At 37.9% G+C, this 27,690-nt stretch overlaps 2 protein-coding genes across 9 annotated transcripts in view; both read left to right on the forward strand.

Annotated features, from left to right (window-relative positions):
* Positions 1-293: 293 nt before the first annotated feature.
* Positions 294-10,076, forward strand: cdk4 (cyclin dependent kinase 4). 2 transcript variants are annotated; one of them, XM_016480116.1, is made up of 5 exons: positions 294-582; positions 1,444-1,735; positions 8,115-8,250; positions 9,707-9,874; positions 9,963-10,076. In XM_016480116.1, the coding sequence occupies exons 2-5, from the start codon at positions 1,488-1,490 to the stop codon at positions 10,074-10,076; spliced, it is 666 nt and encodes a 221-aa protein (XP_016335602.1). In that variant the 5' UTR covers positions 294-582; positions 1,444-1,487. The 2 variants fall into 2 exon arrangements, with proteins under 2 accessions (XP_016335602.1, XP_016335603.1); XM_016480117.1 differs by having other exon boundaries at positions 296-582; positions 1,502-1,735.
* A 7,188-nt stretch (positions 10,077-17,264) lies between these two features.
* The window catches only part of arfgap1 (ADP-ribosylation factor GTPase activating protein 1), a 32,693-nt gene continuing 22,267 nt past the window's right edge, over positions 17,265-27,690 (forward strand). For all 7 annotated transcript variants that reach the window (XM_016480118.1, XM_016480119.1, XM_016480121.1 and 4 more), the window contains exons 1-4: positions 17,265-17,513; positions 25,059-25,123; positions 25,198-25,307; positions 25,412-25,583. In XM_016480118.1, coding sequence (XP_016335604.1) covers positions 17,435-17,513; positions 25,059-25,123; positions 25,198-25,307; positions 25,412-25,583 — 426 coding nt within the window. In that variant the 5' untranslated portion in view covers positions 17,265-17,434. The remainder of the gene's footprint in view (positions 17,514-25,058; positions 25,124-25,197; positions 25,308-25,411; positions 25,584-27,690) is intronic.

Genomic DNA, 27,690 nt, shown 5'->3' on the forward strand with positions numbered 1-27,690 from the left:
AATAATGTATTTTAATGCCAAGCCAAGATAAAGTACAAAAATATTACATATGCAGGGGCAGCAGGGTAGAGAAACTGCATGTGCTTATTACCAAGGATTTTTACGTTTAAAAGGTGAGTAAACTGTTTAATAATAAAGTCTGTTATGATTGTGCACTTTTAATGATAAAGGGAGTTATTTCTAATAGTTAACGTGTGAGTTAAGTTAAATGGTTAAAGTGTGTTATTGAGGTAAGTTTAATAGTTAAAGTGTGTTATTGAGGTAAGTTTAATGCTTAGAGAGTGTTATTGAGGTGAGGTGATTGGTTGTGTGAGGGGTCTGATCGTGTCGCTCCGCCCTGAGATCAGACAGGAAGTGAATGGAGACACAGACTGAGAGCAGGCCAGAGTTTCACACACACACTCTTTCAAGAAATAAACTCATGAAATATCAGCTGAGCACGCCACTCACCAACACACACTACAGAACACAGCACAGCACCTCTGAAGCGCGGCAGACGGAAGAAACTGCTCGGAAGAGATGAGAAGGACGCTTTACTCTTCTAAACTAGTTTAACTAGCTCTACACGCGAGGAGAAACGTGGTGAGTGTCTCTCATTGAGTGTTCGTGTGCGTGCGCGTTATATTACACGCGATAGCGTTTCTTTTGATGTCGTGTTCAGAAGTGTTGACGCATGAGTTCGGCGGATGGGATTTGATGACTGCAAGTTTAGTGAAAGTCATATTGTAACTGATGAGACTGACTGATCTGCTCATCACTCTCATCCTGCGAGTGTGGGACTGTTACAGGCCAAGCCCAAATATCAACTGAACTTTACACAGTACTTCAGACAGCAATACTAACAGTATGCCTTTTTTCTTGAAAGATTCACTAATATAAAACACCACGATAAATGCATGCTTTTTTTGGACAGTCCAACAAGTATCCAACCAGCTGTCTGGGACAATGGTCAGTTCTACAATGTGTTCCCAAACTTTTTAAAGCCAACTATCCCCTTCCTCAAATACAATGCCAGCTCTATATTCCCATTCTATACTCTCTAAATTTATACTGTAAAATGTTTCAACTTTTTATATTAAGTTAAAACTTTGGTTGCACTTTATTTTAAGGTGTCCTTGTTGCAGTGTAATTATACATTTAGTACCGAGTAATATTAACTAAAGGTACTTCCTATATGGTTAGGGTTTGGCTTAGGGTTACATGCATGCAATTATGCATCATTTATTGTTATTATAATAGTAAGTGCATGTAACGTGTGTAATAAGGACACCTAAAAACAAAGAGTTACCAAAAAAAATTGTTTTTGTTCGTTTTCTCTCTATAGAATTACAGACATTTTCAAAACAGTGTTTAGAAAGCATAATGAAACACTAATAATGTCAAATTTAATTTATTGTTATTTGATCAACTTTGTTGGGGTTCCCCTAAACCCCTAAATGGCAGAGTTTGGTGTCATACAGCAGTTGAGAAGCATGTCATGAGGTGTCATGGGCTGGTCCAGCTGTTTGCTGCAGGTCATGGCGCAGGAGAGCACAGTGCAGTACGAGCCGGTGGCAGAGATCGGCGGCGGCGCTTACGGGACCGTCTACAAGGCTCGAGATAGAGACAGCGGGCAGTTTGTGGCTCTGAAGAGTGTGAGAGTGCAGACCAATCAAGACGGCCTTCCTCTGTCCACGGTGCGAGAGGTGGCGCTGCTCAAACGACTCGAGCAGTTCGACCATCCCAACATCGTCAGGTACCGAAACACACACGCTCACGCATGTTCTGTGCACCAACTTCAACAGGAACCTCATTCAAACATTTTTTTACACATTCAGGTTTCGCATTACATTTTACTATGGCTTCAGTCAAATTACCGTCATTTTAATTTTTTACAACAATAAATCCAGAGCAGATGACATTTTATTTCACATCAGGTCTTGCCTCTGCCTCTGACGAGTACTGAATGGTACATTATTCCTTCTTGTATGACTGTTTCCAGTGGTGGTCTGTGTTCTGCTCTGCAATGACCTGCACATTAACAAAGATTAAAAACACTGAGACAGTCTGGAGAAACGGGTCTTCTGTTTACTCATTCTCACAGCTGAGATTTGCCAGCTGTTACTGATAAATCAACTAATTATGTTACATATTTACTTTGTATGGAAAGTAGCACATTACAATGTATCAGAGAGAGAAAAGAATGAAAAGGTCTTTATGGATCATGTAAGGATGATAATTGCAAAATCAAATATGAAGCGGAAGGTTAAATCATGTCCTTATCCCCCCCCACCCCATCTTTATCATCAGATTCAGCTATTCAAATACTAGATCAGTGGTTCTTAACCTTTTTTTCCACTGGGCCGCACTATGGTCCAAGTGCGAGTCTCACGGGCTGTATGCATATCATTTACATATTACGTCACCAATACAAACCAACCAGATTTATAATATAGCCTAGGGCTGGGTTTTGACACAAATTTCACGATTCGATTCGATTCTCATTCACAAGCTTGCGATTCGATTCAATATCGATTATTTTGGATATATATCAGGTACAGTGCATATACCAAATTTTCTCAAGGAAAAAAACTAATGCTGTAAAATTTACATGAAAGTCAGTTGGTACTACATTACTATAATATTGAAGGTTAAAATTGACTGATTTGTTAAAATTACACTTAATGAAGTTTTTAAAATAATAAAGTTACAATTACATAATATTTCTACTTCAATTAGTTTTTTTTAATATAAACATAATGAAACTTGATGGATTTATTCAAACAAATTAAACATTGAAGAACAGTAAACTGTGTAATGAATATGTTATATGGTGCATATATTTAGCAAAATGCCCCTCTCTACAGTTTATTTTTCTACCTGATGAATGAGTTTATGGTCACCGAATATGTTTTTTCTGAGGTAAATGTGACGTTACGTGACAATGTTTACAAGCCGTTATATTGACGTGTTTGCGCGGCTGAAACACTGATTGAGCGATTATTTAAGGCAGGATACGAATTGTGAAGTTGTACTCTTTCTTTTAACTTTCCTTCAGATGTTTAGTCATGTTTATTTTGTGCTGAAACTGGTATTAATGTGGAGGAGATGATCAGTTCACGTGCGCATTGCGCTGCTGCGTCTGTTGAACTGAATCGCTACAGCGATCTGTCACTCCACATTAAACAGCGCCAAAACGGCATTTATTGTTTGAATACTGCAATACAATGGTCAGAATTTGAAATCTGAGACTTTGTTTCATATTAAAAGTACCAACGCACAATGCTTATTGCGATATATTGGATCCCTTCAATGTTCCGTCCATTAACTGAAAACAGGCTACACTAATCGATTCTTGGGATTTAAGAATCGATATCGTTCCATAAAAATGAGAATCGATTAATATCGAGATATCAATATTTTTTACCCAGCCCTATTATAGCCTAAATATTATGATATGTACTCGATTAGATTCATTGAGATAAATAAATAATTCTACTTGCCATTAATAAAACACCTGATGCTGTCGGGAGCTGACCAATTTTGTGAAATTCGGCTCGAATAGAGTAACAGCACAATGAAGTTGCGATTGTAAGTTTGCGGTCTGTAAGACACACGACATTGCAGAAAATGTGCGTTCACAAATGTAGCCTGTGTTGATCCAAATATGGAAAGACCTTTCGAATGTAATAATCTGAGGTTCTCTCCAGAGATGTTTTGCCACATTTCTGCAATTAAGGATGATTGCTGCGTAGTATGGGTGTTTCCTTTTGCCTGAACATCTTCAAGTGAGTGGCGGGGCAAACCGAAAGTCCAGCACTCTCCTACCTTCACTTCTGATACTGCGACTATTCTTGTTTGTATGTATTCCTTCACCAGCATTTTCCACATTTAGTTTTTCTCCCTTAATAACAAATTTGTCAATTCTGATGCTCAATTTGACCAAACTAATGACTGCTGATGACTATTTGAATTGAATTCTGCCAAAGTGCGCGCTTGTAAGTGTTCGTTAAATGCATAACGTTAATTACGTGAGTACAGGTCTGCTCATGTCTGAAAATAATATATGAAAAACAAAATTATTTTACTTAACAAAAACATTATAGCTTATATTTGTTTAGTACATTTTTCAAGTTTATTTGTATAGCACTTTTCACAATACAAATCGCTGCAAAGCAACTTTACAGAAAATGAAGTTTCTACAATATATTTAGAAGTAGCTTATCAGTGGTGACTGTCAGTTAATGTACTTATGTCAGAAATGTACGGAAAAATCAATTAAAGACGTAATCAAACAGACGATGAACACTATTAACAGCAATTATTATATGATGCAATCAAACTTATAGCAAAATGTGGTAGTTCTGTATGTTGTTTCAGGGTTGGCATCATCTGAGGTCCTCTGAGGGGTTGGCATCATCTCTTCTCAGGTGTTCTGGATCCAGACTGAAGTGTGTGTAATTCCTAGTTACAAACAGAGAAACAAATAGAGACATAATTAGCATAGCTGCTGGTCCAACCAAGCAAAATTGATTTGTTTAACCCAAGATAAAGAATAATACCTAGTTGCAAATTGTAATCCAAGAGATTCTATGTACAGTTTTTTGGTCCAATAAGTAATATCTACTCTGTCTTATCCAAATTTAATAGGAGAAAATTATTGGTCATCCAATCTTTTACATTTTTGGTCGCAAGAAGCAAGTCATTTGTTATTTTAACAAGTGCAGTTTCTGTGCTATAGTGGGGCCTGAAACCTGACTGAAATTATTCATAGAGATAATTTTTTTCCAGGAAGGAACACAATTGAGCAGACATAACTTTTTCTAAAATTGTAGACATAAACGGTTTTAAACAATTTTTTAATTAATGTAAAAAACTAAAATGAATTGTAAAACTGAAAGTTATTTTTTAAATTGTGTTCAGCATGGTGGGCTGCATTTGAATTCGTGGCGGGCCACGGGTTGAGAACCACTGTACTAGATTCATGTTTTTAGAGGGTCTCTTACACTGTTGAAAATATCCTGTTAAATTTATGCTTAAAATCGGCTATTGTTGCCAAAATAATTAACTGTGAAAAGTACAGTGACAATGTTTCAAGTGTATCAGGATGGCATATTGGTACCGGTATATTTTACAGCTTATAAGCGTATAGTAAGTGATATGTTAATTTATCAAATTACTTGAACTACCAATATCTGCTTTTTACCTTTAAATGCGTTGATAACCACTGATAATACAGGTGCTGCAATTACTGGTTTTCACTGTATATTAAAATTGACAATTTTTACTTGCAATAGCTATAAAACTGACAGTATTTTACAATAAAATCACATAATGTGATGTTAAAGCATGTACAGTTTTTTTTTTCACTGTAGCTTACAGTTAACAGGTTTATACTGTAGTATTCATTCCAGTATTTTTCTGTAAAAATTACAAACATTTTTAACAGTGTACATAATTAAACACTGTCTGTACTAGTACTAGTCTTGTTCAAAATTTCAGTATAAAATAGATCTGTCAAGTGATAAAAATTTTGTATCAAATTAATTACATGGTGTGGTGATTAATTAATCTAACTAACGCAAATCAGATTTGGCTGAGAAATTACCCCAAAAGATCATTTAAAGCCAATATTGTGATAAATGAGAAAAGCAGAAAAATAAACGTTTTTTTTCACTTCTCCATACAATGGAGGTCAGTGGTAACCAAGACAGTTTAGTTTTATTTAAAGACAAAAAATTGTCATACAGGTCATAAATGACAAATTTTTCACTTTTGGGCAAACTATCCCTTTAATAGGATTTTTATTAATATGGAAATATGAAATTCTTTTTCAATAAAATTATACTATAATTAATAATCAAAGACTGCCAGGAGGTGGTGGTAAATGTCTTAATAAGTAAGTAATTGATTCTTTGATCCATTCATTTGATTTGTTCACATGGCTGATTCCTTCTTCAGGAATTAAGTAAATTAATTTCTTTATGAATGGGCCTTTGAATCATTCATTTAGGGTGTATTCACACCTGTCTTGTTAGGTTCGATTGAATCGAACTCAGGTTCGTTTCCCCTCTTGGTGCAGACCTTTTGGGCAGGTGTGAATACAGCAATCGCACTCGGGTGCGGACCAAACAACCGTACCGAGACCCAGCTGAAGAGGTGGTCTTTGTCCGCTTCAAAACTAACTCTGGTACGGTTCGTTTAAGGTGTGAATATGACCCGACCGCGATCCGACCCAATTGCAGAAATCCCGCTCAGAAACATACAGCTTGCACAAGTGTTGTTGTTTGCGTTTCAATGGCTTAAATCACTTGTTTTTAAACCACAATGCTTAAAAATGCATGCAAATGATGAGTTTTTGTGACCATGGCGCACAGCAACGTGACGTGAGCGCGCTAAATAGGCTAAATCTTGCCGCAAAAATTACCATGACTATATCGGGGGAAACTAGTAAGGAGATTTTTGAATTATTTATTAATTAACTAGTGTTTTCTGAGTCAGTGTCGCAAAGATGAAATTGATGATCCTGCCTCGCCATCTCATCATGGACGCGAAAAGAAATGCATCTTTACATAATGAAAGAGGTTTTTTTTTTTTTTTTTGGATTTGAATTATTTCGTTTTGTGGTCATTTAAAGCTTTCTATAGATATATTCATCATTTTTGTGAAGCGCTCCTGTTCAACACAGAGACGGCAAGCGCATCCTATTTGTTTTCTTTATTTTACAAAAGCACAATGTTTTGTTGATATTGTGAGTGCACACAAATAAAAGTAGACCCTTTACAGTTCTGAACGATGTATTGTTCTTACCTTTATGAGCAAAAATGACGGCGTATTTAATTTGTTTCCACTGATGTCCTGAAGCGCGCTTCAGCTTCCACTCTCCGCACAAACGATTGGATATGCACCTAATAGTGCACATTTATCTAGGTTAAATGTTTAAACTAACATTGTGATATGCTTTAAGTATTTTATCTATAGATATTTTTGGCAAGGTGTACTTACAACATCGTATGACATTGTCTCATATGATGCTCATAAGTTTCCTTATATTGCGTTAGTATCTGATAACACCAAATCAGTAAAAGAATAAAAATTGCACTACGAAAGATCTCCATGATTAGCCTGTTTTGCACTTCCTGTTTTCCCTGCTTGAGAATTTCTGTCCAATGAATGGATGACCTTAGCACACGTGTGGTTTTGTTTACAATTTCTGGTTCACTTGCAAAAAAGAGAAGTGTGAAAGCGAACCGCACCAAACAAAAAAAAATCAACATTGTATTTGGTCCGGACCAAAGCAAGTGAACTAGCGGACTTTCCTGGTGTGAATACACCCTTAGAAACAAATTAGGCTACTGCTGTGTGTTGATCGGAGAAACACAACAGTTCTGCTGTAGCTTTATAGGTAATATTTTTGTTTGCAAAATGAGCAAAAACAACAATATTGTGTCTAAAATAGGGGTGTGTGATAGTGACAAAAAATTATATCTCTTTATATTTTGTCGATACCGATAATTAGACAATATTTTGCTGAGCGAGTTATTGTGCTGGTATTTTGGCAGGTTTAGGACTGCCATGGACAGACGACTCCTAAAGCTTTTGATATTCTTCATAACATGAGGTGGTTAGTTTGCAAAAGTAACAGAAATGAGCTTTTCCAATACGTTTAAATAGATTTTTATAATTTATGTGTATTTTTACCTTTATAAGACCAATTTTCTCTAACCTAATTAAATGTATGCATCATCTTTTTTGTCGAATTCTTACATTTAATCAATAAATTCAATTCAAATAGTAAGACACTATAGGGCTGTTACCAATCAAATGAAATCAGTATCAACAAAATCTTTCGTTGCAATGCACAGGTGGCACAGAAGCTGCATCTGAAGTGGCATTTAGATGCATTTACACAGGCTGTTTAATGCAGGATGTGAATGCCGTTAACCTACAGTTATAAATGCATAAATCATGTTTTGATGTTTGATGCAAAATGTTAAATACTGATATCTAATATAAATTTTTTTGGGGAAAAAAAGGAAAATATACTTTAAAAATAAAATAAATTCTTATTATCTGCATCTGTTATTATCTGCATACAAACAGGCACATTTGATTTGTGTGACGTGTGTGTTCAGGCTGATGGACGTGTGCGCCACACTGAGAACAGACCAGGAAACTAAAGTAACTCTAGTGTTTGAACACGTGGATCAGGACCTCAGGACGTATCTGGAGAAAGTGCCGGCACCCGGACTGTCCATCGACCGGATCAGAGTAAGATCACCAACATGTTCACTCGCTCACACGCTGCAGAAGCCCGTACAGGACTTGCATATCCAGCTCTGTAGGTTCATTCCTGTGGAGTGGATTTGTGTCATTTGACTGAGCAACTATGAGGAGGAAAAAGGAATTCCATGCTGATCCAGATGTTTATTGCGTCAGACTTCATCTGAAGCTTCATGTAGAAACACACTGGCATAAATATAGATCAAGTCCAAATGTTTGTTTGCGGTTCAGTGATTTAATTAGTTAAATATACAGTGAAGGAAGTTCAGGCTCAAACTGAATGCTTTCAAAAGAGTTTTCAGACTGAGACAAGACTTCCGTCCACTAGTTCAGACGCTCCGAACCTCTTCTTTACAGCCTTGTGGTGTAAAATATTTACTGGATGTTTCCCTTGAAATTATGTAGTGTTCTAACTGTTCAGGGGTGCGTTTCCCAAAAGCATTGTTAACTAACTATGGTCTCAATTGTCCTTGAACTCTGTTGGTAACGACAGACTTCGCAACCATGGTTGCTTTTGGGAAAATGACTCCAGAAAGACGTGTTTTTACTGCGTTTTAAAAAACATTATTGAATTCAGCATTGCACTGCACTAGACTGTAGGGTCGTTAAGAAAAAATAAAGAGATAAATACTTTGATTCGGCATGGACACATTCAATTAATCAAAAGTCACGGTAAAGACATTTATAATGTTACGAAAGATTTCTGTTTCAAATAAATGCTGATCATTTGAATTTTCTATTCACCAAAGAATCCTGAGAAAAAAAATTTATCACAGTTTTAACATTGATATTAAGTAATGTTTCTTGAGCAGTGAATCAGCATAATAATCAGCTTTGCATCACTGGAATAAACTACATTTGAAAGATATTTCACACAGAAAAGTGTTATTGTAAATGGCAAAAATATTTCACAATATTACTGTTTTTGTTGTATTTTTGGACAATGTTTAGAAACACATCATTACATATGTAATGCAAACGCTTACATGTCCTGATGGGCAGCGGCGAAAGCTCACCTAAAACATGTCAACAGAAAGGTTTGAAATGCTTTGAAATGAAATGAGCCACCCATGTTCCAATCACCCAAGACAGATGTAGGTAACACATTTCATTTCAGTGTTCTTGTTACACATGTAACATGTGCATAACAGCAGCACTTTATTTTACAGTCCTGTTTCACATGTTATAGTAATTACAATAACTGGGTAATAACTAAATACCTACCCTGAACTTACCCCTAAACCTAACCTTAACCCAATGCGTTACCCAGTACACTGTAAGTACACGCAAGTTTTTACAAGCAACTAACATTTCAACCAAACCCTAACCTTCTAGTACATACATGCAGTTATTAATATTACTCAGTACTCACTAATTACACTGTAACAAGAACACATAAAAAATAAAACGTAACCCAGATGCATTGTGTTTGTGTGTGATGCAGGATTTGATGCAGCAGTTGCTGTGTGGTCTGGCGTTCTTGCACTCTAATCGAGTTCTGCATCGGGACCTGAAGCCAGAGAACATCCTGGTGACCAGCAGAGGGCAGGTGAAGCTGGCTGACTTCGGTCTGGCGCGGATCTACAGCTGCCACATGGCGCTCACACCGGTGGTGAGACGGAAATGCTTGCTCTCGCGTCCTGAGCGCCGATCGCACTGCAGTGCAAACACATCTGATGCTGTCTTCTCTTGCCACTCAGGTGGTGACGCTGTGGTATCGCTGTCCTGAGGTGCTGCTCCAGACCACTTACGCCACGCCGGTGGACATCTGGAGCACCGGCTGCATCTTCGCTGAGATGTTCAGACGCAAGTGAGTCTGACAGTGATGCTCATAAAGGGCAGTGTGTGCAGTTTAATAGTTAATCAGGCTGAAAGCATCTTCCAGGTGGCTGTAAATGCTCATGTGCAATTATTGAGTGTCCTATTAGTGCACATCAAAATGATGCTTTTTTAAAAAAAAAAGCCCTCAAAGATGCTGCTTTACCGGCGTCCAGTAAATGATGAACCTTTTCATAAGAATTAGCTTGATTAATGAACCAAATTCACAGGAATTTTATTTCTTATTTAGAATCTTATTTATTTAGAACATTCAATATATAGATTTTACTAGTCCTGTCAAATGATTAATCGCATCCAAAATAAAAGTTTTTGTTTACATAATATATATGTGTGTACTTTGTATATTTATTATGTATGTACAAATACACATACATACAGTATATATTTTGAAAATATGTATGTGTATTTACATGTATATTAGGGCTGCACGATTAATCGCATGCGATATTTAACGCGCATCTTATGATATATCACATTACCGAATACCGGCACAAGTCTAGTTGCAAATTTGATTTGAAATACTAAAACCACTTTAACGGAATACAAATAATAAAAACAAAATTACTATAACATTAAAATTAAGATGAAAATATAATAGTAAAAAACTATAGTAGTATCAGAGGTTGCGTTAGACTTTAACATTGACCATCATTTTGACGGACAGGGTCGTAAAAATTCCATCATAATCTATTACCGTATTGACCCGAATATAAGACGATGTTTTTTTCTTGGAAATACATCTGAAAAAACGCGGTCATCTTAAACAAAAATTAAAATAGGAAAAATATGCAATATGAAAATAATTGAAGACAAAATGTGTTTTACTGAGAAAAAACAAGATTTGGTTTTTAAAAAGCCTTTTTCCAAAAGGAACATCTGGAAAAAGGGGGGTCGGCTTATAATCAGGGTCGTCTTATATTCGGGCCAATACGGTATTGCCCGTCATTTTAATTTTAATTTTTTTATTATAATAACACGTTTAATTGCTTTTTATGCTTTTAAAAAAATGTTATTCACATTTTAATTTTTAATAATGAAGCTACAGGACGAGCATATACGCTTATGCATTTATTTATGAAGAGAACAGATTAACAGAGACGGTGCGTCACTTTTCATGTTCAACACACACCGCAGTGACAGCGGAGGCCACTAAAAACAACTAAACATGCTAGAGCTGGGTAAAAAAAAAATTGATTTCTCGATTTTAATAGATTCTCACTTTTATGTACCAATATCGATTCTTAAATCCCAGTCGATTCTGTTTTCTGTTAATGAATGAACCGTAAATATAGTGCGCCTCCCATCCAATAAATCTCAATAGGCTAAGCTTTGTACGTTGTTACTTTTGATATGAAACAAAGTCTCAGATTTCAAATTCTGTCCATTTTATTAGGAAATACAAGCAATAAATACCGTTTTGGCGCTCTTTAATGTGGCAAGATAGACCGCTTTAGACACCTCAGATCAAGCGAAGCTGCAGCGCAGTGAACTGATCATCTCTTTCGCTTTACTAGTGGGTACTCGCCTGTGCATAATCAAAGGCATAGCAAAAGACTGGTGACAGCTTTATTTTTGTTCTGTATCTGATGATCCCGTGCTCTTCTGCCACACTGCAGCGCACTTGCCACCAACTGGACAGGTGTGGGAATTACAGTTATAAATTACAATAGATCACCCTCAGTGTAATCTGTCGAAGTCAGATTTTTCTGTCACTGCTAAAAAAAATTACATGAATGACGGAAAATTTGCGGTTAACGCGACCTCTGAGTAGTATATAGTGATACTAAATAAATAACACTAATTTAAATGTTTGTTTTGACTGGTTTCTTTCAACCCACAATAACTAAACGAATAAACTAACTAAATGAACACCCTTTTGTTGACTCTCATCTTCCTCTGTCTGAACAGGAAATGCTGACGTTCGACCCGTTGAAACGAATCTCTGCGTTGAATGCTTTGGAACATCCATTCTTTACCGAATGAGCGCTTTATTCCCATTATTCACTGCAGCTTGAGGTCACAAATGCAGCCTGGACCATGAAGAGCGTTTTCCCACCACATACTTAAGGACTTTAACATTCAACCATACCTGTCTGTGTGTTTAAATGTGTGCGTCTGTGAGTGTTTTCAGTGTTGTACAGGATGAGCAGGCGTGATGATAGACTTGAACTTTTAAGTGTCATATTTCTCTGCCTTTACAGTGTATTGTGGGTCAATGGAACATTATCATTTGCAGGTGCTATGACGCTGCATTTCATTTCTGGTGGGAGAACACTCTCTGTGTGTGTGTGTGTGTGTGTGTGTGTGTGTGTGTGTTATCCTGTGTCCAGCATCAGTGTGCTGATTTCACTGCCGCTCTGTATGTTTCCACCAGACAAAATATAAACCAGATAAACGGCCCCTAGAACTTAGTGATTAGGATCATGTCCTCACTGCGTAAAGTCTGCTAAGACTGACACAAAACAAAACTGCCATTAGAGTCGGAGAAGCCGTTCACGACTTTTCCCATTCAACTGAAATAAAATGCTTTTGTATATATATATATGTGTGGATTTTAATTTTTTTGTTTAATCATACATGAAATAACATCTAACTGTTACATGAGATATGGTGATGAAATAAAGCTGCTGAATTGAATGAAATAGGTTGTAATGTGGCGTGTTTGTTTGTGGGTAGGTTATGTAAGTGACGTCATGTTTCTGTCATGTCATGTCTTATATTGCTGTCAGTCTCTGTGTGTCTTAACAGACCTGTATCATATTGATGATTAATGTGAGCTGCCTGCTCTCCTGTCCTGTGTTTACATTTACATTTCTGCATTTGGTAGATGCTTTCATCCAAAGCCACTTGATTGCATCTCATAAGTCTTGCATTCCCTGAGAATCAAACCCATGACATTGCCGTTACTAGTGCCGTGATGCTTCTGATGGCAAACAGACAGACCCTTTACTGCTCTAATAATGTCTTTAACAGTACTGGCGACAGTCCCAGCAGAAAACCCATCATTGTTAAGTCACTGTAATTAGTCTATTGCATGAAAGCCATTATGTATGTTGTTCTTGGCTGTTCCTAAAGGTCTACATTTTTTTTAAATGTTATTTTATGTTGCAATATGTTTTTTTTTTTTTTATATAGAATAAGGAATATTTTTGTATTGACGCTAAGTCCTTTTGTAGTCATGTCACAGCCTTTCTATGAAGTTCTGTCTCTTCTTGTTTATACTGTATTCTCTGATATTCTTCTGTCATCATTTACCCACCCTCCTGTCATTCCAAAACCACACGACATTAGTTAATTTTGGAAACCAATGAAAACATTTTTTTAATGAAACCTGATAAGTTTCTATCCTTCCATTGAAAGGGTCCTGATCAGAGAAGGGGTCCGATGCAGCTTCCCCATGGAATGTGATTTTTACTGAGGGGGCCCAGAAACCATAGCGTCGCCCCTGGGTCCATCCATGCATGTAACTGTTGCATGCAGAAAATCAAGGTTCCTTAAATGTCTGCACTGTTGTATGTATGGATACTTTTGGGACTCTTATGCCACAGCCTTGATTCATAACTACGAGCAAGCCAGTCTGTCCCATACATGCCTTTGAGGCTAGATGATGATGTCGTGCTATATGGTCTCTTCCTCAAGAGGGCGCTCAGTCTCCCCTTTAGGGCTGCATTATGTCTCAGGATGTTTTCTAAATTACAGAGACTGTAATATTATTAAACTTTCACTACATATCATTTTTATGAATGTAAATACAGAGTAGAATCAAGCCATTTTTGATTACAGAACTCTGCCCACTCTCAAAGTGTGGAAAGTCTCACTCTTCAGCCAAATGAGGCAGGCGAGACCAGGGTAAAAGCTTCACAGTTTCCCTGACTAGTTTCAGTATCTTTCCAGAACTGAGTAATAGGGGCCCTTGGCAGGGGCATAATGATATACTGATTATTATTAATATGATTGATGACTTCTTGTATTATGTTATGAGTAGGGCCGGATTTACCTCTTTTCGTGACATAGGCAAAACAAATTTTTGGGCCCCCTTCCCTATTAATATAATAGGCCTAATATTACCACCCAAGCAAACAAAAATATTTCTTAATCAGTGGAAACCATTACAGTGTTTTCTATCGCAATAAGCGCTTGCGTTCAGTCAATAAAAATCGAATGTAGCTCTTAATTTGTTTGAGAACTGAGAAAGACCATTCCATTAATAGGCGCGGAGACGTGGCCACATAATAACCACTTCGGGAGTGCATTATTTCTCTAATAATTTTAACGGCCTGGAGTCACAATCACACATCAATTGTTCAGATGATTTGTTTCAAGACATTTGATATGTTTCCATCCTGAAATCTCGTGGGTGTTGAACTAGCAAATTTTTTACGCACCTCATCCCAAACCTTCCGTTGCAAACTCCAAAAGTCATTTTAGAGCTAATAACAGAGGCTTGAACCATTGATATGCAGGCTAATGCAGTTATTAATGCAGTCTAACGCAGTTATTAGAGAGGGAGAGAGATTAAGTGCGTGTGAATACTTGCATCTGTGCATCTATTCAGCAGCAGATGAATTCGCTATTCGTATTAATAGCGAATCTTTAAGTTTAACTGCTTCAAGAACCTTGCTACTGAGAAATGTCATGTTGCTTTTCAGCTGCGAAACTATTTTATTGATAAATTCGGGGGGCAGCAGCAGCTCTGACAAGAAGTTTCTGTCCACGTCTCCACGTGTGTGTGCGAGTAACTACTGTGTGTGCATCTGTGGGAGAGAACGGGAGAAGGAAAGCGTGTTTTCTGTACATAAAAAAGGTTGAAGACATGGAAATAGTTAGTCATTTTTACCCTATTGTTTGTTATATTTATTTGCTCAATGTCTTCTGGGATTTTGGTTCTTTTACTGTTGCAGATATCCCATAGTATAACAAAAATATTATATATCTCTTCATTGTGTTTGGACCCCCCCTGGACAAGCGAACATAGGCACGTGCCTAGAATGCCTATGTGTAAATCCAGCCCTGGCTACGCCCCTGCCATAAACTCCACCGTAACACACACTCAATGTATGCATAGAAGCAACCTATAGGAACCTATATGATATACCTATACCGATGATACATGACTTTTTTGAGCAGTGTTGCCAAGTGATGTTGCTTGGGCAGTTAATACATTATCAGTTCATATCCTTATAATTGTATCCGAATGTTGCCCTATTTGCAAGCTCTTGTTATTTTTCAGTATGAAGTTCTTGAGCTCCCCTTCAAGGGAACTTCAGCGCTGTATGCGTCAAGAGCTGATGCTATGGGGATAGCATGCATGCTAGAGTCGGAAACGTGGAATCACTCCATTTTCATTGGCAGGTCAGGTGACTTTGCATTGCATCACTGTGTTGGAAGCAGGAAATATGAGCCAGAGAAAAAATCTGAGTGACTTTGATAAGAGCTAAATAGTGATGGCTAGACAATCTCCGAAACAGCAATTCTTGTGGGGCGTTCCCGGTATGCAATCGTGTTTGTACCTACCAAAAGTGGTGCAAGGAAGGACAACCAGTAAATTGGCATCAGGGTCATGGGCGCCCAAATCTCACTTGATCACACAGAAGAACTACTGTAGTTCAAATTTTTGAAAGCTTTATGCTGGCCGTGATAGAAAGTTCACAGCTGGACCATGGAGCAGTGGAAGAAGGTTGGTCTTAATGAATCATGTTTTCTTTTAGATCAGTGTGTGTCCTTTGCCTGGGGAAGAGATGGCAGCAGGATGAACTATGGGAGGAAGGCAGGCTGGCAGAGGCAGTGTTCTGCGGGGAAACCTTGGGACCTGGCATTCATGTGGATGTCATTTTGATATGTTACTTTGTCTTGGTTCCAGTCAGATACCACAGAGGTCTTGGGGGGTCCATGCCTTGACACAGCAGAGCTGTTTTGGCAGCACAAGGGGGATCTACACAATATTAGGCAGATGGTTCAACTATCATACTATCAACATATTCAACTATCCATTTCAGCTACTCAAACTGAAAGCAGCAGCTCAGCAGGTTTTCACTAAGCCTACTGACCGGTCATTTAAAAACAGGTCCAGGCTATAGTTCATGTGCTGGTAAAGCTTCGTGAAGCATACTTCAAGGAACCTGGAAAAGTTTCTGCAGTGGAAAATGCCTAATGTTGATTTAATAGTGTTTGGAAGCAGTTGACGTAATGACGTTACATTCAGGTGTGGCCAGATGGAGAGTGTGAATCTCTGCGTTGGGTTCAACTGTATAACTACAGATTGGGTGATAAGCATTTCTGAATTGATTAATGTTTGTTGACATGTGGTATATTATTTAATATGAACCACTGCGGTACTATTTATTGTATTTATGTTGTAAAATGTGATTTATCTTATGTATAATCTTCTTGTATAATTTAATGTTTGAATGATTTTAATTTTTTAATGGGATCATTCTGGGAATGAGTTAACTTTTTTTTTTTTTAAATACATTGTGCATGATGGTTCGGAAAGCATTCACCTAATATTTCATTAACTTTTAAATTGCAGGAGTCTTTCTGTAACCATGCTGCAACGTTTAATCAGATAATAAGACAAACCATGTCTTGTTTTAAACAATTCTTTGATGAAACATTAAAATATGCATTAACAAACACAATATATGATTTGCAAAGACACGAGATCATTTAATGATGTCATGTTTCTTCCCTAGCACTGTACACTGTATTTAGGGTGAATCGCTTTGTTGTATTCCTGTTGTATGCTGTAGATTAAAGCATCTGCTAAATTAATAAATGTAAATCAATTCAATTATTCCTCATCACCAATGACTTCAGAGTTTTTATGCAATGAAGTGGATCGAAAGTGTGTGTAGAGATCAGGCCTAGGGCCAGATGACCCACACCAGCACATCCCTGACCCCTGCTGGTTATTACATTAAAGATTGTCATTATTTTCTTGCCTGTTATAGCTCTAAGTAAGGCGAAGGGAAAACACAATACATATAATAATTGTGATTTTTTTTTTTTAAATAAACATGTTATGTTTGTTTTTACCAGCGATTCTGATTCGCTGCTCCGCTTCTCTCGCTCTCTTTTATTTTATTTTATTTTTTATTTTTTTTGCTACTCCGCTTCTCTTCCTCACAGACGCTGGCGTCACGACGCATGACGTACGCCGATGACGCAGGCGTGACGCAGCGCGGATGTCCCAGAATGCCGCTGTCTGCCAGCGCAGCAGTGATCAATGGTCAGGCGAGTCGGATCAACCGGTGATTTAACGCGTTAAACGTTGGAGATCAACCGAGGATCGAAACGCTTCGTCTCGGATGGAAATCGCTTGACGTGACGTTTTATGAGTAAAAGAGAACTGCGTAAAGAGAGACCATCATCATCCTCCTCCTCCTCCTTCGAGCCGAAGACAAACCCAGCAGGTAAGACAGACGCGTCAGATCCTCGCGCTCGGTGATCGATCATTAATCTGATCATGTTATTGACATATCAGTGGCTGTCAGTTGAGAGCAGGCGGTGTGTGATTTCTCCATTAACGCCACTTCTCTGATCTCTGACCTCAGCACACTAGCTATACAGCTCTGTGATCCTGGGCTTCTGTAATTCATTGAAGTTCCATAGAGTAACATGTAGATATTATACAGTCTGTGGTGCTCATGCAGTATCTCAGTGCCATCACAGTGTGATTGAGGAGTCATCTCTGTAGAAAGGTGGGTTTATGTTTCTCTTCTGCTATAAGGGCATTAACCCGTTTAATCCCAAATTTTCCCCAGACATGAAAATATCCAAATGATGTGTCATTGGTAGCTCTTTGCAATATTATTACTTTTTGATTTATTTTTGTTGGAAAAGAGTGTGAAAAAATGTGTTTTATGGTCAGCCACAATTGTGACCGGTGGGATAATGTGTACTGAATTAACATATTTCTGCAGTCATCAAAATAGTTATATATCTCATGAGGCCCAGCTGTTTTAAACTCTATTTGATCACATCCTAGGGTTACTATTATGCATAAAAAACCCTTGTACAACACCGATAGGAATACTGAGATAAAAGACAAGGGGGGGAAAAAATAATACAACCATCAACGTATTTCAAAATTGTTACTTTGTAACATCATACATTTGTTATATTAGTGCTACCAGTTACTTAATTTGTAACATTTGAACTTTGAATTTAGTGCAGTATTCACTGTAACTTTGCCAGTGCAACATTTGAGTGTAGCCTTCGCTAGTAGCTGTAATTGTATTTATATGTATACCTACATGCACTGTATTATCCCACCGGTCACTATTGTTGCCATCAACATGTTTACTCATTCTGTGACCATACTCAACAAAACTGAATAATTGTGAATTTGTATGTTAATGTTTCTTCCCTAGCACTGTACACTGTATTTAGGGTGAATCGCTTTGTTGTATTCCTGTTGTATGCTGTAGATTAAAGCATCTGCTAAATTAATAAATGTAAATCAATTCAATTATTCCTCATCACCAATGACTTCAGAGTTTTTATGCAATGAAGTGGATCGAAAGTGTGTGTAGAGATCAGGCCTAGGGCCAGATGACCCACACCAGCACATCCCTGACCCCTGCTGGTTATTACATTAAAGATTGTCATTATTTTCTTGCCTGTTATAGCTCTAAGTAAGGCGAAGGGAAAACAAAATACATATAATAATAATTGTGATTTTTTTTTTAAAATATATATATAAACATTTTATGTTTGTTTTTACGTGTGGGATGTGCTGTATGATCTCTCGTGATCTTCTGTTTAGGGATGGGCGTATCGATCCTGATACATCTATGTCATATCTTTATATTAAAGGGCACCTATTATGCAAAATCCACTTTTACATGGTGTTTGGACATAAATGTGTGTTGGCAGTGTGTGAACACAACCACCCTACAATGATAAAAATCCACCCACTGCTCATTTTTTAAATTCCCTTTAAATCAAGTCAGTCTCACTAGGCCTGCTGTTTTGATTCTCATGCAGTGTGATGTCACACTGCATAGGGCGGGGCCACGGGGGTTGATTGACAGCTCTGCATTGCTATAAGCTGTGTCTCATTTAGAAGGCTGCGCCCTCCGGAGGTCTAATCCTCTGGAGGTCGCATTGCGTATACGAAGTGTCCTCAACCTAGAACCTAAACGAGACAGCCTTAGTAGGACGGGCGGAAAAGGAAACGGGAAGTATCACGTTGCTATGCCAACACATTTAGAGCATCGTTGCGCTCTCACACTACTTAAATGAAGGAACATTTTTTCTAAATTTGGAAAGTAATTTGAAAAAAAAAATGCTTTTACTTGTTTTATTTTGTTCAATGTTTGAGGAGCTGCAGCGTACGTACAGCAGACATCTGTTAGAGAAAAAAAGTAGGAGGATATTAAGAACAAAGTTTATCCGTTTTTACCCGAGGCGTTTTAAGGTAAGTTGTAAACACCACATCTGCACTTGTGTGTACATCTGCAGGTGCCGGCATTTGTCAAATTAACGACGGTTGTGTACGGCGACGCAAAGAATTGTGGGTTATCTGCAGCAGCGAAGGATAACACTCATGCATCCTCCGAATAAGGTCGCATTCGGAGTGTCCTACTTGCTTTTCTGAAATGAGACTGCCTCGATGACGTATGCAGCCTTCGAATGCGACCTCCAGAGGGCGCACCCTTCTAAATGAGACACGGCTATAGTTTCCACCCTCAGCGATTGTATGCTGTCCTCCATTTTCTCCGCGTTCGAGCAGCTGTTACTAGGGATGTTCATTTTAACCGGTTAACCAACGGTAAGAATTTTGACCGATTAATACAATCAGTTAAACGGTTTAAAAAGTCATTTAATTATTTATTTTTTCAGTAATTTATCAAAATATATAAAACAGTTTGCTGCATGGTTAAAATACGCTACTCGTATAAAAAATGTGTTTTTTAGGGAAAAAAAAACAAGTCGCATTTTATTATTTCATTCAGAAATATTTACAAACATTATAATAAACGCTGTAAACATAGCTAGGCTATTTTAGTTCCCCTCACTCCACAACAAATCCTTTCAATTAACAGTATTTAGAAAAGAACAAGAATTAAAAATATAAGAAGCTATAGTAATATAAATGACAAGCCAAAACGAATTCATTTAGGTTAAAACGAAACTGAAACCAACGTTGGGTCTCTCATTCCACACAAAATCAAATGTGTCCGTATTCGCGATGTATTTCAATGGCAAATTATTATTTATTATGTACTTCACTCACGTTCCAATATCCACGTAAAACAAAATGTTTTGCATAACATCACGGCGGTACAGTGATAACACTTAACCTTAACGGCTTAACAGATTTTACTACATATTTTTTTTACTACATAGTTTTTTTTCCATATGTTTGGTTGACTCTATTTTATTATGATAATGAATAGGCTGCATTGTCAAGGTAGCAATGCTTAACTGCAATAAAAACTAATCTTTGTGCTTTCGTAAAATAAGCCTAAAGAAAAATAGGATGCTGCTTTCTGCCGTCTGTTTCCTTTCGCGTAGCACAAAAAGGAACCGAAACTCTGCATACTAGGCTACTTGTTTTTCTTTCATTTTCTTAATTTATAATTTAAGTAAAAATATGTTTCTCGTATAGACCTATTTATTCGTTATATATATAGCCTAGCTTTATGATGTTTTTCTCCGCTCACAGAAGCGCTGCAGGTGCGTGATATGAAGACCATGTGAATCCTCATGTTCTGTTGTTTTCTGCTTTTTGCGCATGTAAAATTAATCCCCGGGAAACCAATGTTAGTATTTTTAATGGGTCACAGACACTTATCCTTTCTAATTTAATTCAATTCTAATTTTAAATAATCTTGTCAGTTAACGGTTAACGAGCGTCGGTTGTCGGTTAGGAAAAATTACCGAAATGAACATCCCTAGCTGTAACGTCAACAATGTCTCGCAAGCAATCCTGATGCTCTGTGTTTGGATGTAAGACTGAACATACTGTGCGTTCACACCGCCGCCGGCAAGAGTGTCAAAATTCGCTCTGGCCGCCCTGCCAACAACGGTGTAGAAAGATTTGTGGACGCTCTGACGATCGAACGCTTGGTCTTGTATTTAAAGGAGCCGCAAAGGAAACAAGCATGTTGATCTTGTGCAGACTGACCACAAGTAACCTATAAGTTAACCTCATGAAATATTTTAAATGTAAGAAATTGATCGATGCAAACAACTTAACAATTATAGTTACATGTTTGCTAACAAAATTAATCAATAAAAGCCATTTGTGTGTTGTATTTTTGTGTTCATGTTTAAGTGCTAACTTAGTATAATTTCAACATGCAGTTTATAGGAGACGTTTACTAGCCTTGGTCTTTAATTAAAATTAACATTAATTTGTGCGCAGCCTACATTACAAACTGTCCTGGTTGTAGTGTAGCCTAAATGCAATTGGTCAAATCGGTGTTGTTTTAATCAAATGAATTGCATTTGTGCTGAAAAACAAGCGTTCTAGCGTGAAATGCTTGGGAACTAATGTGGTCGGAACCAAAGTTTACAGGACTGCGTTCTCTGGAATCCTCTCAAGCAGAGGACTTCTACATTCCGATTGGTTGCCGCCCAACCGCGTCATAGCTCATTACCATAAAGTTGACCTGACTTCAACTCTCCTCGATGCCCACAGCGTCCAAGATGCTGAACACCGGCTCTCTCGCTCTCAGTTATGTTGCTTCTACCGGCTGTTTATTGCTATAGGAGGGGGTAGTGACGCTGGGTGTAACTTAAAAGGTGCCATTGTCCGGTGAGGTCCAGTTGGGGAGTTACGGAACGGCCCGGCTCGGCGATCTCATATCGCATAATCTTATTAACTGCTTATCTTCTGAAACACAACTTTCTTTACCACGCTATTCAGCGCCAGTCCCGCCGTACAGTCAATTTCACTGGTTAAGGTTAGGGTCAGTTGTGGGGTAGGTTTAGGGGTTAGCATTTGTTGTAGCATAGTGTAGGAAATCAACACTGTGAACCAATACCAATAAACAACCAATAAAATCTTTAGAATCAGCTGTGGGGCGGAGTTTCCACTGAACTGGATTGGGAGAAAAAATTGCGCATGCGTGTCATGTGCCTGTCTGTCAATGGGAGGAAGCCACGCCCTATTTTGGAGCTCCCACCCCATTTTGGAGTTCCCTCCCCCATTTGGAGATCTCCAGGCTGCAGTTATACCCTTCTCGGAATATGCAGCTCATTTACATTTAAAGCGATACACTCCAAAACAGCTCTTTTTTAGACACACCCCAAAAATTACATTTTCCAGCTGTTATAATAAATGATCTGTTGGGTATTTTGGGGTGAAACTTCACAGACACATTCTGGGGACACCCAAGACCAATATTACATCTTGTAAAAAGGGGCATAATAGGTGCTCTTTAACATACTTTACTAGCCTTTTGTTTTGGAGCTTTGATCGTCATCTTCTCATAGTGCAAACAAGGAGTTAAACTGCTCTGGTCGTGACAATTTGCACTAACCGTGTGACATCGCACATATTTAATTGAGACCCTTATTTTTTCCATATTTGCAGGAAATGCACTAAAACACCTTTCAGTAACATTTTTTAGAGCTTTATAAATGAAAACCCTCTTGGATTAAATGGGTTAAAAAAGCTAGTGAGAGTGTGAGAAGTGTTTATTTCATTTACTACGCGACGCCCTCTTTTGGAGACAGGGCGGGAATATGCAGCTCATTTACATTTAAAGCGATACACTCCAAAACAGCTCTTTTTTAGACACACCCCAAAAATTACATTTTCCAGCTGTTATAATAAATGATCTGTTGGGTATTTTGGGGTGAAACTTCACAGACACATTCTGGGGACACCCAAGACCAATATTACATCTTGTAAAAAGGGGCATAATAGGTGCTCTTTAACATACTTTACTAGCCTTTTGTTTTGGAGCTTTGATCGTCATCTTCTCATAGTGCAAACAAGGAGTTAAACTGCTCTGGTCGTGACAATTTGCACTAACCGTGTGACATCGCACATATTTAATTGAGACCCTTATTTTTTCCATATTTGCAGGAAATGCACTAAAACACCTTTCAGTAACATTTTTTAGAGCTTTATAAATGAAAACCCTCTTGGATTAAATGGGTTAAAAAAGCTAGTGAGAGTGTGAGAAGTGTTTATTTCATTTACTTACTAATATATTTAACCACAGACATACACTAACATTTCCAGCACATCTCAGATGCTCTGATTAGTCACATTCTGTGATGGAAATTACATTTGAAAAAAGTTTTGGTTTGAAGTGGCAGACTTTTTTTTTTCTTTTTTTTTATACAGATAGCAGTTTATTTGTCCTAAATACAGACAAACACTTTTTTGCATAATTTGACAAAATTAAAGGGGGCATAACACACACAGTTTCACCAAATCTCATGTTAACCTTGAGTACCTATAGAGTAGTACTGCATCCTTCATATCTCCAAAAAGTCTTTAGTCTTATCATATTTATAAAAGAAAGATACAGCTTTACGATTCTCTCCGGAAAAAGCTGAGCTCCTGGAGGCGTGCCGTGGGCGGAGCTAAAGAGTGACGAGCACTTGGGCGCCGAATGCCAACAAAACAGACATTCGCCGTTTCACTTACCGTCTGCAGTTCTGAATCATGACCGGGATCTTTTATAGCTGGAACCACTCAATCTTTCAGTATCAAACGATACTGTCGAACTGGGCCTTGTTTATAAAACGTTAGTCAACAAACACATCTCGTGATCTCGCTCTTGCTCTGGTCGATGCGTGCGCGGGCACGTTCTTCCGGGAGAAATGCCCATATAAGGAGTTCCTCCCTCGTTTACGTCATTAAGAGCCACGATCGAAATAAAACTCTCCGAAACTTGTACGAACCCGGAAGTAAGATTTTTGGCACAGAAATACTCTGTCATACGTCCAAATTGTTTTTTTAAACTTTGTCCATGCTTAGCATGAGAATCCAACTCTTTAACAGTGTAAACACCTCTGAATGCATGAAACAGCATTGTTACCCCCCTTTAAAGCATGACAGAGATTTACGCATTATAATAAAAATTTTCTGTTCACAAATTAAGTCCAATTCGAGTTTTCTTTGCGTCTTCACACATCATGTTGCTCAAGCTCTTCACAGATGCTATAGTTTCATTAGTGATGGCAATACATTATGGGTCATTCCGTGTCAACCCAACCAGAGGTCCCCGGCTCAAATTATTGATTTTGCTAATATTTATTCTGCAGAAAGATAACCATGTAAAGTGATGAAAGCCAAAATATTAAATGTCGTGGATGAATATTTACTGAGTAATCCACTATTTTGTAGAGGGGGGTCAAAATGGCAATTTTCACCTGAGATTCAGAGCCAAGTTACAGGAGGATAAAAATGACTTAAGGATGGCAGCATCATAATGTTACTTTTTCACAGAGATTGGTAGGTCTATTAGTAAAATCTGTTGACTTTAGCAATCTTTGTTGCATTATGTGCCAATGGTGACCATTCAAAAATGGCGAAAGAGCACTTTTCAAGTTTTTTCTTCAAAGTTTGCAGGCCTGTAACTCAAAAAGTATTAAAGATATCTTAATGCCCATTAGATATTGGGTCTTAACAAACTTCTTTTTTTGGCATCTTAATTTTTAAGGCCCTATATGGTTCAGTTCCAGAGATAATGGAATTTCAATATGGCTCCAGGTCCAGTAGTAAATCAATAAATTGTACACATTTTCAGTTCACATTTTCACTTAAATATTTAAATTTAACTAAGTAAAAAAATGATTTTTATAAATTCTATATAATTTTCTTTTTCATAATATGTAAAAGTCTCAAGATCATTGCATAAAACATATTTGAAAAATGCATGTTGAAGGCATGATGATCTTAATCTTAGCTTCATATGCTAGAAATAAGTCAGTTGTTATCTGTTAATTGAATAAAAGCGTGTGCTGATGTCCACCGTGTGTTTCAGGGCAGATGGCGAGTCCCAGAACCAGACGTGTGCTGAAGGAGGTCCGGACTGAAGACGAGAACAACGTGAGTGTCTTCATCAGCTCCTCATCCTCTCTCTCTCCTGTGGTGTGTTTAAAGCATGCGTGTTTGTGTGTCAGGTGTGTTTCGAGTGCGGCGCCTTTAACCCACAGTGGGTGAGCGTGACGTATGGCATCTGGATCTGTCTGGAGTGTTCGGGCAAACACAGAGGCCTCGGCGTCCACCTCAGGTCAGACTCAGTTGGTCTCACTGCAGTGCTTGATTTAGATGCATCTGAAGTATATCTGAAAATCTCAAGTGTGATTCATTCATTTGTGAGTTTTCTCTTCATAGCTTTGTACGGTCTGTTTCGATGGACAAGTGGAAGGACTTGGAGCTGGAGAAGATGAAGGTGGGAGGAAACAGGAAGTTCCGTATGTTCCTGGAGCTGCAGGACGACTATGACCTCAACTGGAGCCTGCAGGAGAAATACAACAGCAAAGCCGCTGCACTCTTCAGAGACAAGGTGAGCCACGCCGACACCAGGACCAGATTATTTTCCTCATCCATTGATCTGATGACCGTTTCATTGATTCATCAGTTGAAAAACTCTAATCCAAAAATTATTTAAATCTTTTTTCATTTAATTATCAATTATTATAATTGTAACATTTCTTTATTTGAAACCATTATTTACAAAATGGTGTGCATTGTTAATGTAGTGAGAAGAAATGGTTGTAAACTTCTCCTTTCAATGTCTAACCAGAAACATCTTAGAAAAATATTTTATTTTTATATGTTATTACACTCCTCTTCAGTAGAGCTGCATGATTCTAGATAAATTGAGAATCACGATTTTTTTTTTTGTCTCAAATAGAGAGCATGATTCTCCCACAATTCTGAACTTAAGCAAAATAATGTGTGACAAAATATTAATTGCTGCAGTCTGTTTAAAAGTCTTTAAGTAATTTGAATGAATTATTAAACATTTTAATATATATGTATTTAAAATAAATTACTTAATATACCAATTTTAAAATTAAAATTATGAAAAAGTGGTTTGAATGAATGGTTCAATGACTCGCGCATAAATAGTTCACTTGTTTCATTACTGGATGAATCAGCGTATTTGAACGACTCTCTTGTATGATTCAATGACAAATACATTTTTTAACAATGCAATCGACACAAACATTATTTGAAGTGCCAGTTACTTTCAAAAGGGGATTTGCTCTATTTTGATCGCAACCATAGACATCAACGTTTATATATCGAACTATAAACTTTCATCCCAGTATTTCTGTGATAATATGAATGACTGTAAGAGAAATAATACTGTATATTTGAAAAGACTGTTTGTGAAGCTGTTTTTTACACAAACATGGTAATGTTAAAGGTTTAGTTCACCCAAAAATGAAAATTCTGTCATTAATTACTCACCCTCATGTCGTTCCAAACCCATAAGACCTTCGTTCATCTTCAGAACACAACTTAAGATATTTTTGATGAAATCTGAGAGCTCTCTGACTAGGGTTGTGACGGTGAGGAAATTTTCCCACCGGTTAATCGACGTGTGACAACACCGGTAATACCGGTATCACCGTGGGGGCGGGGCATTCCCTCTTTTCCTCGCTTTCCTTCACTTTTAAATAGCTTGCAAAAGCGGCGTGCGCATTTTACTTTCACTTTCAAATAACGGCAATTCGGCGTAAAGCAATTGTTCATTTTAAATTCGTTTGAATTCTCCCTCTTTTCCTCGCTTTCCTTTGCTTTTAAATAGCTTAATTCGAATTAGTGGCAATTCGGCATCAATTGCTTGAATGCAACAACAAAATACAACGTCAAACTCACTTTAGCGTATATATAAAACCGATCTGTAATGCGACTTTCGTTCGGCACGCTGCATTGAGCAGCCGCGTTCAGTTTTTAACTGTAGTGTCTGTTCTTTCACTGAACTAAAAGATTTTTATTACTATAAAAAAAATCAAAACGATGGTGTGGGTCGGTGCCACGGTGGGCAAGTGACGTAACCGGTGTTGCGGCTTAACAACGGAATCACCGTAGCAGCCGCGTTCAGTTTTTAACTGTAGTGTCTGTTCTTTCACTGAACTAAAAGATTTTTATTACTATAAAAAAAATCAAAACGATGGTGTGGGTCGGTGCCACGGTGGGCAAGTGACGTAACCGGTGTTGCGGCTTAACAACGGTATCACCGTCAGCACCGTCTATCGCGGCAAGCCTATCTCTGACCCTGCATAGACAGCAACACAACTGAAATGTTGCCAGGTCCAGAAACGTAGTAAGGACATTGATAAAACAGTCCTTGTGACATCAGTGGCTCAACTTCAATTTTGCGAAGCTATGAGTATACTTTTTGTGTACAAAGAAAACAAAAATAACAATTTATTCAACAATTCTTCTCCGCCGAGTTACCGTCTTCCTCCATTTTGGAGAGTACCACGACACATGCATGCGCTTTCCCCAGAACGAAATCAACGTAATCAGCGTTGTTTATGTTCAGGAGAAATCGCGCACATGCTGAACGTAAACATCGCTGATTACGTTGATGATATTCTGGGGAAAGCGCACGCATGCGTCGTGGTACTCTCCAAAATGGTGAGGGGGGGGGGGGG

This window comes from Sinocyclocheilus anshuiensis, unplaced genomic scaffold, assembly GCF_001515605.1.
Source record: "Sinocyclocheilus anshuiensis isolate Anshui unplaced genomic scaffold, SAMN03320099.WGS_v1.1 scaffold169, whole genome shotgun sequence".
Classification (NCBI taxonomy): domain Eukaryota; kingdom Metazoa; phylum Chordata; class Actinopteri; order Cypriniformes; family Cyprinidae; genus Sinocyclocheilus; species Sinocyclocheilus anshuiensis.